This window comes from Trichomycterus rosablanca, chromosome 13 (assembly GCF_030014385.1).
Source record: "Trichomycterus rosablanca isolate fTriRos1 chromosome 13, fTriRos1.hap1, whole genome shotgun sequence".
Taxonomy (NCBI): Eukaryota; Metazoa; Chordata; class Actinopteri; order Siluriformes; family Trichomycteridae; genus Trichomycterus; species Trichomycterus rosablanca.
The window spans coordinates 12,256,272-12,270,816 of NC_086000.1; the positions used below are offsets into that span (position 1 = coordinate 12,256,272).

Consider the following 14,545-nt stretch of genomic DNA (forward strand, 5'->3'; position numbering starts at 1 on the left):
GTAGAGGTCAGCCATGTTCCTTTAGATGCAGCCACACTGGACAGAGTATCTAAAGAATTTTAAATGCCACGGGAAATGGGGCTTGTGTTTATTGATCTTACAGAGGAAAAAAAGAAACCTTTATTCATTACATCCAAATCATGCTGTAGCTTGTGAAAGCCAGGTGCTAAATATTACAGATAGTAAACAGCTTGCTAATAAGGTGTTGGATGGTTTGGGTGACAGAAGCGGTGTGGAAAATGTTTAGGGAATGGATTAGCTGTAAGCGTCATAAGACCACTGACTGGGGTCAGATAACCCGTTGTAAACAAAAAAAGGGAATCAGTGGCAGATCTAACTTGGGGTCAGATGTCCTATAGTCAGAAAAAAAGTGTCATTATTGTCATAAAATCGGTCATTATGCAAAAGATTGTCATAAAAAAACGGTCAGATAATCACTTAAAGGTTTAAAGGTGAATGATAGTCAGAAGGACCATCATTCAACAGGAAATTCTTTCCAAGGCATATCACAGGACCAGTTAGCTATGATAATTAAGGCAGTGCAAGGATGCACAGGGGTTCTGTCTGCTCCAGCTGTAAACTAATTTTGCCCAGCTGCTTCAGCCTTTCTGTGTGCTATCAGTAAAGTATTTGAGAATTGCATTTTTGTTGATGTTCAAATCGGGGAACAGAATTTTTCATTTCTTGTAGACACAGGGGCTCAAGTCACTACTCAGAAACAGTATGTGTATCTTAAGAATACCTTTAACAAACAAACACATCACAGCTGAGGGAATAGGTAATGCTGGTATTTGCTTAACTTTGTCTTTACCCATATCTGTTAATTTAGGGCTTAAAACAATTTAATGGCAATTTTGGGAATTTTAGGAAAAGTTGAAAATATTTTTGGTATGGATTTTCTGAGGGAGCTGAACTGCTCTTTGTTAATTTATGCTGATTCTTGTGTTTGGAATATTGATATTGATAATGTTCTATTGAGTAGTGAGAATGAGGAAACAGGACAAAGATATGAGGGCACTACCTGATATTTTGGCTAGCAAAGGGCACAAGGCACAGTTGTGTTGCGCTGATGTACAACATTTGTGACAATGGGTTACCCAGGGTTCTAGAGGAATTAGATAGATAGATAGATACTTTATTTATCCCGAAGGAAATTCTTGGTCTCCAGTAGTTTAACAAAGAAGAGAAAGCTTAATACAAATAAAAAATAAGGTAAAATACAAAAGCAAAATAAGGTAAAATGCAAATACAAAAATAAGGTAAGTAAGTAAATAAGGTGCATTAATACAGCATATGGTATGCAACAGAATAACAGCATGTGCAAATTGTGCATCTGGTACATGGGATAAAAGCAGCAGTGTATCTATTCTTATAAACAATATATACAGATATATAAGAATAAATATAGAGAGGAAGATGTTATAGTTATAAATATCTATAATGTATAATTTATGGGTATATATATGTATATAAAATAGAATATGAAAAGAGATTGTATATCAGATATAAAATAGGTCGGACATAGGTATGGATGAGAACAGTGGGGGTAACATACAGATAATAATAGTAGCAATGTATGTAGATAAAATTATAAAAGATATATACAGTGTATCACAAAAGTGAGTACACCCCTCACATTTCTGCAAATATTTCATTATATCTTTTCATGGGACAACACTATAGACATGAAACTTGGATATAACTTAGAGTAGTCAGTGTACAGCTTGTATAGCAGTGTAGATTTACTGTCTTCTGAAAATAACTCAACACACAGCCATTAATGTCTAAATAGCTGGCAACATAAGTGAGTACACCCCACAGTGAACATGTCCAAATTGTGCCCAAATGTGTCGTTGTCCCTCCCTGGTGTCATGTGTCAAGGTCCCAGGTGTAAATGGGGAGCAGGGCTGTTAAATTTGGTGTTTTGGGTACAATTCTCTCATACTGGCCACTGGATATTCAACATGGCACCTCATGGCAAAGAACTCTCTGAGGATGTGAGAAATAGAAATGTTACTCTCCACAAAGATGGCCTGGGCTATAAGAAGATTGCTAACACCCTGAAACTGAGCAACAGCATGGTGGCCAAGGTCATACAGCGGTTTTCCAGGACAGGTTCCACTCGGAACAGGCTTCACCAGGGTCGACCAAAGAAGTTGAGTCCACGTGTTCGGCGTCATATCCAGAGGTTGGCTTTAAAAAATAGACACATGAGTGCTGCCAGCATTGCTGCAGAGGTTGAAGACGTGGGAGGTCAGCCTGTCAGTGCTCAAACCATACGCCGCACACTGCATCAACTCGGTCTGCATGGTCGTCATCCCAGAAGGAAGCTGACGCACAAGAAAGCCCGCAAACAGTTTGCTGAAGACAAGCAGTCCAAGAACATGGATTACTGGAATGCCCTGTGGTCTGACGAGACCAAGATAAACTTGTTTGGCTCAGATGGTGTCCAGCATGTGTGGCGGCGCCCTGGTGAGAAGTACCAAGACAACTGTATCTTGCCTACAGTCAAGCATGGTGGTGGTAGCATCATGGTCTTGGGCTGCATGAGTGTTGCTGGCACTGGGGAGCTGCAGTTCATTGAGGGAAACATGAATTCCAACATGTACTGTAACATTCTGAAACAGAGCATGATCCCCTCCCTTCGAAAACTGGGCCTCATGGCAGTTTTCCAACAGGATAACGACCCCAAACACAACCACCAAGATGACAACTGCCTTGCTGAGGAAGCTGAAGGTAAAGGTGATGGACTAAACCCAATTGAGCACCTGTGGCGCATCCTCAAGTGGAAGGTGGAGGAGTTCAAGGTGTCTAACATCCACCAGCTCCGTGATGTCATCATGGAGGAGTGGAAGAGGATTCCAGTAGCAACCTGTGCAGCTCTGGTGAATTCCATGCCCAGGAGGGTTAAGGCAGTGCTGGATAATAATGGTGGTCACACAAAATATTGACACTTTGGGCACAATTTGGACATGTTCACTGTGGGGTGTACTCACTTATGTTGCCAGCCATTTAGACATTAATGGCTGTGTGTTGAGTTATTTTCAGAAGACAGTAAATCTACACTGCTATACAAGCTGTACACTGACTACTAAGTTATATACTCTAAGTTTCATGTCTATAGTGTTGTCCCATGAAAAGATATAATAAAATATTTGCAGAAATGTGAGGGGTGTACTCACTTTTGTGATACACTGTACATACAGGTATGAAAACAAGAATGTAAGAACTTTGCCTGCTAGAAGCTCTGCAATTAATGCAATATCACTGCCAACTGCAATGCACAAATTCTTTTTAAGGTCTATGCAATTACTGTAGATTGTATGGGTTCTTATGCTGCAATTTCACAACCACTATACGATCTGCTTAAAGGTAACCCTGGACAACATGACCCTGTTGCACACACAGATGATAGCACTATTGTCAAGCTCAAATCAGCCTTGGTATCTGCACCAGCTCTCAGACTTTGTGATCCAAACAAGCCTTTTACTGTATTTGTACATGAACATTGTGGCTTCATGACATCCTGTCTAACTTAGGAGCATGGTGGAATGACACGCCCAGTGGCTTACCATTCAGCTAAATTAGATGCTGTGGCATGCAGAATGGGTATGTGTTTAAGAGCGGTACAGGCTACTTATCTTGCACTATTAGCATTTGCCCCACGAACGCTAGAACAAATAGTAATAGTCAATGGTCCTCATTCTGTGTCAGCGCCACTCAATAATGGTCGTGTTTTGTCAGCGACAGCCTTCAGATGGGGTAACTGGCTTGCAGTTGACAGCTCCTAATGTGGTAAATCAAAATGCACCCATGAACAACCCTTCCTCCCTTATGATGTCTTCACTGACTGATGCCACTGAGGAAGGAGACGACCATGTTTGCATTTAATTATCTAATCCTCATCCTTTTTACCGATGGTTCCTTAACCCACAGTGATGGTCAATGTAGATCTGGATGGGCAGTAACTGACAGCTACCAAACTTTAGCAGTAGTCTCCCCCCCTCTTACATAGCCCAGCAGGCTGAGTTAGTGGCCCTAACTGAAGCATGTAAAATTGCATTAGGCAAGAGGGCTACGGTTGACACAGATTCTTGATATGCATTTGGGGTGGCCCATGATTTTGAGCACTTGTAAACACACAGAGGTTTCCTGAAGGCTGCAGGTACCCCTGTTAAAAATGCTGATTTGGTACAGAATCTTTTGGAGGCAGTTCACTTACCCAAAAATTTAGCTATTGTAAAACTCAAAACACACACTGGGGGCATTTCATTTGAAGCACAAAGCAACAGACTTGCTGATGAAGCGGCAAAAAGGGCGAGTTTTTTACCACCAGCAAGCAGTGCATCACTTATTACCACAGAGTGTAGTAGTCTTCTGACTCTTGTATGACGAATTTCTAACAGTACAAACCCAAATTCAAAAAAGTTGGGACAGTACAAAAATTGTACTGTTTTAATTGAACAGAGTACTCAGAAACATTCAAGTTGCCCTGTTCAGAAACATTCTACAATTAGTTGGTAACCAGGAGGGCAAATACAAGTGTAAGCAATTACATTGGGGTTCCAAGCTATTTAGTTTTAAGAGAGCCACAGTCCTGTAACTGGGAGGTCAGGTCACATAATTTTTTTTAAATACACTGCACACAACCATCCTGTATTTTGTGTTATACAACCAGAAACACACAGACACACAAGCACACACAGTGTGTGTGTGTTTCTGGTATATATGATGGTCAGAAGAGTCAGCCCAGAAAAGTCAGCTGAGTTTCAGGATGTTAGCAAAAGGTTTTTGCAACCCTGATTACCTCAGCCTATTAAGGAGATGTGTGTTCTCATGTGTTTTTATAGCATTAAAAGTGCTGCATAGTCCAGTACTAAAATTACATTTACATACTTGAGCAGACTGACTGACTAACAATTACAAGCAAAAAGTTTTTTTTTTTAGTTTTTTTTTTTTTTTAAAGGCCCTGCTCAGAGAAAAGTAGGCTTAGTGCACATGGAAAATGCATTTGTTTTCTTTCTTACTGTTCTCAAAACAATTAGTGTTATTTAGTTTACATTTACTCAATTTCTCAGACTCATTCATATGACTGAGTCTTGTTGGCCATAGTGTATGGCATACATATGTAATTGGAGTCTGAGAAATTGAGTAAATGAGAACTAAATAACACTATAATTGTATTGTATACTACAAATTCATGTAGTTGGTAATTTCACTGCATTAGAGCACACACACAGTAATGTAACAAACAGACTGCATAATAATTTGAAAAACACAATACAACTGTAAAGAAAACACCTGAGGTGAAACAAAGAACATCAGACAGTAAAAGCTCCAAAACAGGAGAAGCTCAACACATACTGCAAGTGTATTTGAAAATTTGAATTTACATATAAAAGTGCACGTGATTTGACTTTATTGCAAGCCATACACTATATGGCCAACAAGTATAAGAACATTTCTTCTAATTATTCAGGTGTTTCAGCAATGCCTATTGCCAGGCTTAGATTGTGTTAGTGTTGATCTATCTTCAAATTGTAAACTATTAAAATATATATTTATAAAAAATTTCACAATGGCACAGGGGCATAAGTACAAATTTGCACGTTTGGGTTGCACACTGAAACTCAAAATTGTACTTCGCAGTACACTTCAATGAATCGTTCAGGTAACCGATTAAAAGAAGGAACAAGTGTGATTCATGGTTATCACTAGGGGGCACTATAAGCTTACAATATCAGTTTCTCAGGAAGCAATGGGCATACCGTGTTAAAAGCAAGCTGCAGCAGTTGGTTAGTGTAAGTTTTAATAATGGCCAGATTCATTAAAAAAATGTAGATATCAAAAGGCGAATCGCTGGACAATCACCAATTTTGACAGGTGTATTTTTTATGGTTCTTTTTAGACTATTGTTATGTACAACTTTGAAGAATTACCCACCCGAAGGGGTCTACTCAAATTCAGGAATAAAATGTTTGTTTTTAAGAACTGATGCAAATAATTTCAAGAAAATCACTTAATCAGTTTAAACCTGACCACGATCAGCCAATCAGACTTCAGTGGGCAGCTAACTACTGGGTGGTGCTGTTTGTCAGTGCTTGGACTCTGATGTTGACGATTGTGGTTACCCCCAAAATCCCCCACCCTCACAATTATTCCCCTGAAATGCTACACCAGTATAGGTAATTTTGACACAATATAGTGTAGTATTAATGTGTACTGTCACAGTAAATATGTTGTTTTTTAAACAAATTTCAGCAAAGGAAAAAAAAGTGTGTGTGTTTTGGGGGGGTTGAATTGGTTCTCTAATAAAAAAGTTAACAGAAATAGCAAGTCTCCAGCAACATGCATTTGGATTCATGGAGATTTACTGCTCCACTTACCCCATCCCACAGCTGTAACAACAACTCAGCAGGTCCTCAGAAGAAATTTCTATGCTTACTTTGCCATTGCTATGAATGCAGGTTCTGTCAGAGATTGCTTCAGCTGCCCCAAAAGCCTGCAATTTAGCCAAAGAAATCATCATCAAAAAAAAGTCAAACTTTACATTTCCAAATGGACAAACAGAAAACAGAAAATGACAAATAAAATATGTTCCATTTGTTCTGTTTATTTGTAAATTAATGACAGGTTTGCATTTTTTTATATTCATGGTTAAGTAGGTGTTTTAGTGCTTTGCTCTCTATGGTATTTTTTGTCATGCCAGTCGTATATGCACATTTACAGCGTTATGTTTGTAAGTAACTTGAGGATTGTACTGTGTGAAAATGTATTCTATTGTCCCTGGCATGTGTAGTTGTTATCTTCCTTTTTTGTATTTGGGGCACAGTCAAGATATGTTTTTACTACTTCAGCAAAAGACATTGCAAACTTAAAATTTGGATAGTCATTGCATTGTTTTTTGGCCACAGCCTGGCTGATCTTTTCACTGGATTACATACACTGGATTAAAAAAAATTTCCTCCTCTTTTATCCATGCCAAGCAGGCCTTGTCTGAGGCTGTGCTGCCCTCTACAACTTTTACATTTAGTCTTGGCCCTCCTCTCCACAATTACAGCAGACGGTGGCACCTGTGCACATGGCAAATTCATGCCTGTACTTTTGGCATTTATAGCATCTTTAAGGGTCTGGAATGGATATATACATCCACATCCACTATTTGACATCCAATCATAGCGGTATTGCTCTGTTGAATTTTATGCAAGTATTGGTTTTTATAGTTTATAGTTAACAATGTTTATTAAGCATAAGTTCCTTCATTTCCTCCTCATCCATGCCTTCCAAGTTGCTGTATGTTTATGGAAGATTTTTGCATCTTTAATAGTACCTGTTTTTTCTATAAGGCCTTTTTAAATAGCAAAAGTGAACCATGTCAGCTTGTGTGGATTCCATAATCACAAATCTAGACCAGTTTTTGATCAATCCAAATACGGGCCTTTCCAACCTCTCATCTATATGAGGTCGGGCCAAAATGTTGGACATGGCATTCGCAAACACGGGTCACACATCAAACTCGCCTTTTACGAGCAGCATGATGGAGGTATAGACCTATTCTACCCCGGGGTCCTAACAGGATTCTTTATGTGAAGAATAATAGAATAAAACCCTACCCAGCATGAGCCACATGAACCCTGGTCTCTGATCTCTTTGAGAGTGGGACAGTTGGGCCACTGCTCCCTGGCATCAAAATTAGTAGGAAGTTTAAGTTCACCAGCATATTGAACCCTGCACACATGTACAAAAAAGTACTGACACAAAAACCAAAGCTGAAGGAAATGAAAATGCTGACCTAAAAAGCAGAAACAAGGACATGTGAATCATCATGAGTGTGAAACTCATGATCCTATGCATGAGGATATTTTGTTTTTTTATATTTCTTAAACATATACATGATTAATGCACATACATACTCACATAACTGGAAGTTTTGGTCCATTTAGCATGGCTCCACATAAACCTTTCACATAGCTATAATCAACATTACGAAAGTTGTGCCCGGCCTACAGAGATAACCAAAAAGACACCCCAAAGTGATACATCTTAAAAATAGGCAAAAAAAATTATCACATGATGCTTTACATATTCTTCATCTAATTACCTTAGATTAAAAAAAAAGTTATCCAAGTATGTCTTTAAAAAACTTTTGGTTTTTTATTATAACATTTGATAGCAACACTTACTTTCCAGGTAGTGTTAACTTTGTTGATGTAGTTAACCATCTCATGAAGGAGAGGTGGACGAGCCCAGCATGAGTACAGAGCTGACATTAGGTACAGCAAGATGATACACCTCATTCTAGATGACAAATGAGAAGTCAGTGAGCACATTCAACTTATGTCACCTTATATCGGAAACATGACGCTTAAGACACTATGGGCTTGATGTAATAAACATTTCATACTGGTTTTAAAAAACAATTCAGCAGCATTTAGTGCATTTGTTCTTTGTCTCGAATTCCACATAATAACACCACACCAACAGTCAAAAAGCCTCCAAAGATGGTCTTGGGCTGATTTGCTATCTAGATGGAATTATAAATTCTGCTCACTATCAAAAAATCCTGAACGAGAATTCTTTTTCAACCTAAGGCCCAGGCAGGAGTTATGCATGCAGCAGGACAATGCACACAAGCAAGACCAGCTCTGAAAAGCTCAACAGAAACAAACGCAGGCTTTTTAAGTGGCCAAGTCAAAGTCTTGACTTAAATCCCATCGAGATGCTGTGGCAAGACCTTAAATGAGCATCCACTGTGACTGAATGAAAACAATTCTGCAAAGAATTCTAACGACCAAGGACAGCAAAATCAGTTATTAGGTTTAGGGGGGTATTTACTTTTTAACATGGGTGATTTAGGCTTTGAATAAATGTTTTCAAACGATAATTTAAAAGCTAAATTTTGTGTTGTCTTGCTATTTAATTATATTAGATGGAATAGCTACAACATCTAAATGTCACAAATAAGCAAAAACAGCAAACACTGGGAAGGGAAATACGTTTTCCAAGCATTAAATATAAATAAGCTATACGTTTACTGGAAGCAATACATCTTTATCCATAGGAATGGAACTGTTTAATTGTGGCTAAAATTCCTTCTGTAGTAACATTTATTAAGAGTCTGAGGCACGATACACTGTAATACTGCTAACTGACGTCTAATCGTGTTCTCAAAATAGTTCTGTAATATTGTAAAACATGATGAAACCTTTTTCAGTATACATCTTCGAGTCCACAAATATGCAACTGTTAACATGTTGCTAATTAACATGCCATTCCATTAGTTAAGACATCTATACACTGTAACATTCTCGTTTTATCAATTTAAACCAAAAAACTTATGGGATAAATCACAAACCCTGATGAATCTTATGTAACCGTACCTGAGTTCTGATTCTGCTACAAATTCTTTAAATTACCCCCTCTTCAAATTTTCTGATGAAGCGGAAAGGAAACCAGCGAAAACAAACAAGTTTTCTTTCTTCTGCTTGTACTGCTTTTGTAGAAGGACCGGGAATTCACGTCATTAGTCATGTGCGTTCTTGTAAAATTAGTAAGGACAGTCGGTATCATATGACTTGAGTATAAGCCTATCAAAATAAAAGTTTATCCCTGAATATTTGGTCTAAATTATGTTTAAAATCACAACGTTGCCTATTAATGCAGTAGAAAATTGTATTTACACAAACAGCCACGGGGCTGCAGATTTTAATATTAACTATGTATTACATTTTACTTGCTTTATCAGCTCTTCAAGCCCCATATATGAGCAGACCAGGTGACTTAGTGCTGTTAAATCAGGAAACTCTTGCAGTGGTCACAAGACAAAGCTCACTGACTGAAGATAAATTGACTTTTTACTGGATATCTACCTGGATATCTACCTAATGGCCTTATAACTTGATAATTTACTGTATCTGCTAAAAATGTTTGTAGGGATAAAATTTTAATGCGTGGCTATGACTTAGTAAGGCAGGGTAATACAACGCCTTTATTTGTCATAAACACATTCATGTGTACAGCATAATTAAATTATTTTTCTGTATATCCCAAAAAATGGCCAAAGGGAAGCAGTAATTGCCAATCTAGACCTAACAACTAGTTGTATCACCTTTAGGAGCAATGTCTGTCTGCTCGCATGCAACAACACAACAGCAGTCCAGTATCGCTTTCCAAAGTCTCTCATATCCATTTTCTCTTTTCTTACTTTTCTTTCCTTTTTATATTTCCTTTTTTGATTCAGTTTCTTTTAACTTTATTTGTCACGTACAACCAGTGGATCGTCAATTACCAGACATTTATTATACGATTAGTTTAACAGCTTTATCTAACAAAATGCTTAGACTCAGCTTTAAGCCTAAAGTGCATACATTGTATTTGCTCACAGCTCAGTCACTAAATATAAAAGTATCTGTTAAATGCTACAAATGTAAATGTACAAAGAAGGACTAACTGAAACATCAGAGCAGAAGGAAAGCATTAAAAGAGCTTTAAATAGAGAAAATCGAACATTAGAGAAGGAGGATGAAGTATAGAGATCATTATAGAAAGAAGAAATCAAGATATAATAATGCTTATGATTCCTGAAGAAAAGTACAATACAATATTACAAAATACAAAATTACAATACACTATAAGGACAAATAAAATTTACAGCTACTGAACTGTAGATCAGAACAAATTGTGAACATCACTGGTGTCTTACAGGATACTTTTTTTGTTTCATTCCCCTTCACATTTAACATCTCAGATTTCAGGTATGACTGTACAAGAAGTGGTCAGCTGAGTTGTCTGTAAGGCTAAAGTTTATATGTCTGTAGTATCAGGTTCAATATTTTACACTGTTATGTGTTGGAGCAGCAGCATCACTACAAAAATGTGTTTCTGAGGCTAACAGGGGCCACATGGCATTAGGGGTTCTTTGCTACACCTTAAGAGCTGCCATTGCTGTGTCACATTTGCCCATCAACAACTAGCTGTTTCCTTTCTTTGGCCAAGTGTTCTGTAACATCAGGCTGGCAAAAGAGGCAGGTTCTTTCTTTCTTTCTTTCTTTCTTTCTTTCTTTCTTTCTTTCTTTCTTTCTTTCTTTCTTTCTTTCTTTATTTATTAGGATTTTAACCTCATGTTTTACACACTTGGTTACATTCATGACGGGACAGGTAGTTACTTGTTACACAAGATTAATCAGTTCAAGTCTTTAATGTCAAACAGTCATGGACAATTTTGTATCTCCTACTCACCTCACCTGCATGTCTTTGGAGTGTGGGAGGAAATCCATGCAGACACGAAAAGAGCATGCAAACTCCACACAGATCCACCTGGGAATCGAACCCAGGACCTTTTTGCTGTGAGGCGACAGTGCTACCCACTGAGCCACTGTGCCTCCCCCAATTTCTTTATTTAAGATTCAACAATCAAAGTCATATTTAATAGCAGGAGTCAGAAAACAGATATAAATAGTAATCACAGTGAAATCCATAATCATAGTCCAAAAACAAGCAATGGTCCAGACCAGAGAGTTAAAACATAAACATTTTTGTAAATACATGTTTTATGCTCATTAAATAAGTGTCTTTGTGAGTAGGAGAGGTTTTTCTGAAGATGTGACTGTGAGTGAATCAACTGTCTCTGTGCTCTATGTTGGTTTTGATTAGGCTGCTCCATATTTGTACATGTGTGTTAAAGGCTGGCTTGTGCTAGGGGTTTAAATGTTTTTTTGCCCAATATAAATTACATTGTGTCAGAAGTGTGATCGGAAGAGAGGAAGAAGTTCCAGGGTGATTCCTGTTGTGACACTAGAAGCAAGCAGGTGGAGGTCAAGAAGATGTTGCAAAAATACTCCAATCTTCTTGGTAAAGATTATGCTCTCCTGAAGAAGGCAAAAAGAAAGCAAGAAGCCAAAACCAAAAGCAACAGTAAATCAGGAAACAATGAGAGCTGTGTCCAGAGTGGTCTATCTGAGCATAGATGTGCTGGCCATGCTCAATGCCACTGTCATGTAAACAGTCCTGGGCTTGAAAGTCAAAAAGTGGGATGGTCCAATCAGAAAAAGGAGGGGACAAAGCAAGAAACACAATAGAAAAGGATAGATGCTTTAACAAAGCAGAAAGGGGCTCAGCAGGGAGAAAGTAGCTGAGAACTCTCATTTGCTGCTTTAAGCACCTCTTTGCAGCCCTTGTCAAAGACTGTGTAAGTGGCAGCTGCTGAATGTACTTCGGCAGCTGACACACATTAGATTGGCAGAGCTTTGAAGCCGTGAGACTGGGCCGCACCGTCTGGTCCGGTCTTTCGCTTTATCTAGCAAAATGAGTTAGTATTAAGCCTAAATTGCATACATTGTATTGGATCACAGCTGTAAGTCACTAAGGATAAAAGTATTTGCTGAATGTAGGTAACAAAGGTAAATGTAATGAGAAGGAGTAACTGGAACATTAGAGCAGGGAGAAGGTATGAATGAAGGGCAGGTAAAAGGAGCAATGCAGGGGAAAGGAGTAAGCTTGGCTAAGAAAGCATCAGAGCAGAAGGAGAGCATTAAAAAAGCTTTAGAGCAAGGTTGATGAGTAAAACGAGCAAATAGAACATCAGAAGAAGTATAGAGATCATTATAGAAAGAAGAAACCAAGATCCGCTGGCGTGTGATGCCGACATACTTCATCTTTCTGGGAACTCACCACAATTGTGACATTTTGGGCCTTAAGATGGAACTGCCCTGGTTAAGCAGCTTGCCCTAGAGGCGGCTTGATAGATCCATGTTATGTGTGGGTGCACCAGTTGGTCGGGTGGGGTGTCATTTGTGCATTGCTGGTTCTGAAAGTCCCCTATCTTTTCTTTTTTGCTGAAAGCTGACTTGTTGAAAATGGTTTGGAGCAGCCTGTCATATCAAGGATGTTTTGTGTCTTCATTTGTTACTTTGGTGCTTGCTACTCAAAAAAAATGACTCAAAGAAGTTTTGTGTTGATCTTCATCAGCTTACTCCTACCTCAGTCTCCATATTGATAAGACACTGGACTGGCTATCAGGGTCCTTATAGTCCAACAATCCTTTACAGTCAGTGGTTCGTGTTGAGGACCAAACAGTCTTCTTACTGCTGGCTTCTCAGTTTCAAGGGACCTGAAGGAGAGTCTGCTCTGTGGCTGGAGGTGTTGCAGGCCTACTAGTGTGACACGGTGCACTAAGCACACCTGAAGCATGCTATTGCTGATGACCTGTGCTGTTGTCCGTGACACGCTGGAAGATGCGAAAAGTGTGCTGCCCAAAAAATTACCATAAGCAAAGTGTTCCAGATGTAGCAGTAGAGTGTAACGTGACAGGCGATGGCGGATTATTGTGCCAATTTACACATACAACGGAACCAACAGATTGGAGGGCATGTGGGATGCTTTACATTTTTCACATAAAAGTAAATGTAATATGTTGGCACTGGATTTCACTGATGGTTGCAAAATACATCTGGCAGCTTGTGGCTCCAGCAGCGCGGCAGATCCTGATAGTGATCCATGGCACATCAGGCACTGGAAGGTTTGACATCACTAAGACCTGCTCATGGACAAGTAAAAGTAATACTGGTAAAAACACCTGTCTGTACTGTTCTTTCCCTGCCAAACTGCCAGGAATCTATTGGCTGCACGCCAGCTTCAATGATAATCAGACACAGCTGAGGGCCCCCGGGGTAACCCCTTGAGGTCCCCAGTTCACTAGTTCATTCTGGAAAGCTTTCTGTCAACTTTAAGGGGCTTCAGTCAGTCTAACCTCTGTTTTTCACCCTACGTATAATAATTATACTCAGAGGCTTAACCAGGGTTTGGAGATGATTCTCTATTGTCAGCCCCTCATCTTGAGCAAATTACCTGCTCTGTGCAGAATATGCCCACAAAAGCACAATACGCACGGCCATTCTTCCATAGGCATGTCCCTGTTTAAAAGCCAGTTTGGGTATCCTTCACCTCTGAGCAGAAGGTTGATGTCGGAGTCACTCACTGCGGCTGTCATGCCCGAGGGAGGAGAGGACAACCTGTCGGGTAACATGGTCAGCGCTTCCCCAGACAGCACAAATACGTCACTGCTACGTCGCTGCTCCCTACTTAGAATGGTTGGCGTTACATAGTATTTATGTCGTTTGGCACTACGTAGCTTTGATGAAAAAGCGCCCTTAAAACGACGCTGATCCGGTGTATCCGCGACGTATTTTCCGACATACCTACGTCCAGCTTCCCCTTCTACGACTTTCATCCGATGTCTCCGCGATGTATTTTCCAAACTCCCTTTCGGCGACATGAATTCTGTACTACTTCTATCACAGTCTTGTTTTAATGTTTTATTTTTATTTTGTGTTTTGTCTTTTAGCAAAACTGAGTTCAAATTATGAAAGGTTTAACAATAAACTTTTATTAGGAATTAAAAAAAAAATTTAATTGCAAAATTATGTAAAACATTTGATATAAAATGTTTCTTATTTTAACATACACATATAAATATATAATAACTTACATACTACTAACTTAGCCTTAACTTTAAAAAAAAAGAACATATATACAAGTATTTATATAT

The 14,545-nt window shown here is 38.9% G+C and overlaps 1 protein-coding gene across 1 annotated transcript in view; it reads right to left on the reverse strand.

Moving 5' to 3' along the window:
* ctsba (cathepsin Ba) overlaps window positions 1-9,480 on the reverse strand; it is an 81,246-nt gene extending 71,766 nt beyond the window's left edge. The window contains exons 1-5 of the mRNA XM_063007091.1: window positions 9,381-9,480; window positions 8,184-8,298; window positions 7,918-8,003; window positions 7,614-7,728; window positions 6,387-6,502 (exon numbers count right to left, since the gene is read on the reverse strand). Coding sequence (XP_062863161.1) covers window positions 6,387-6,502; window positions 7,614-7,728; window positions 7,918-8,003; window positions 8,184-8,297 — 431 coding nt within the window. The 5' untranslated portion in view covers window position 8,298; window positions 9,381-9,480. The remainder of the gene's footprint in view (window positions 1-6,386; window positions 6,503-7,613; window positions 7,729-7,917; window positions 8,004-8,183; window positions 8,299-9,380) is intronic.
* Between the last annotated feature and the right edge of the window lie 5,065 nt (window positions 9,481-14,545).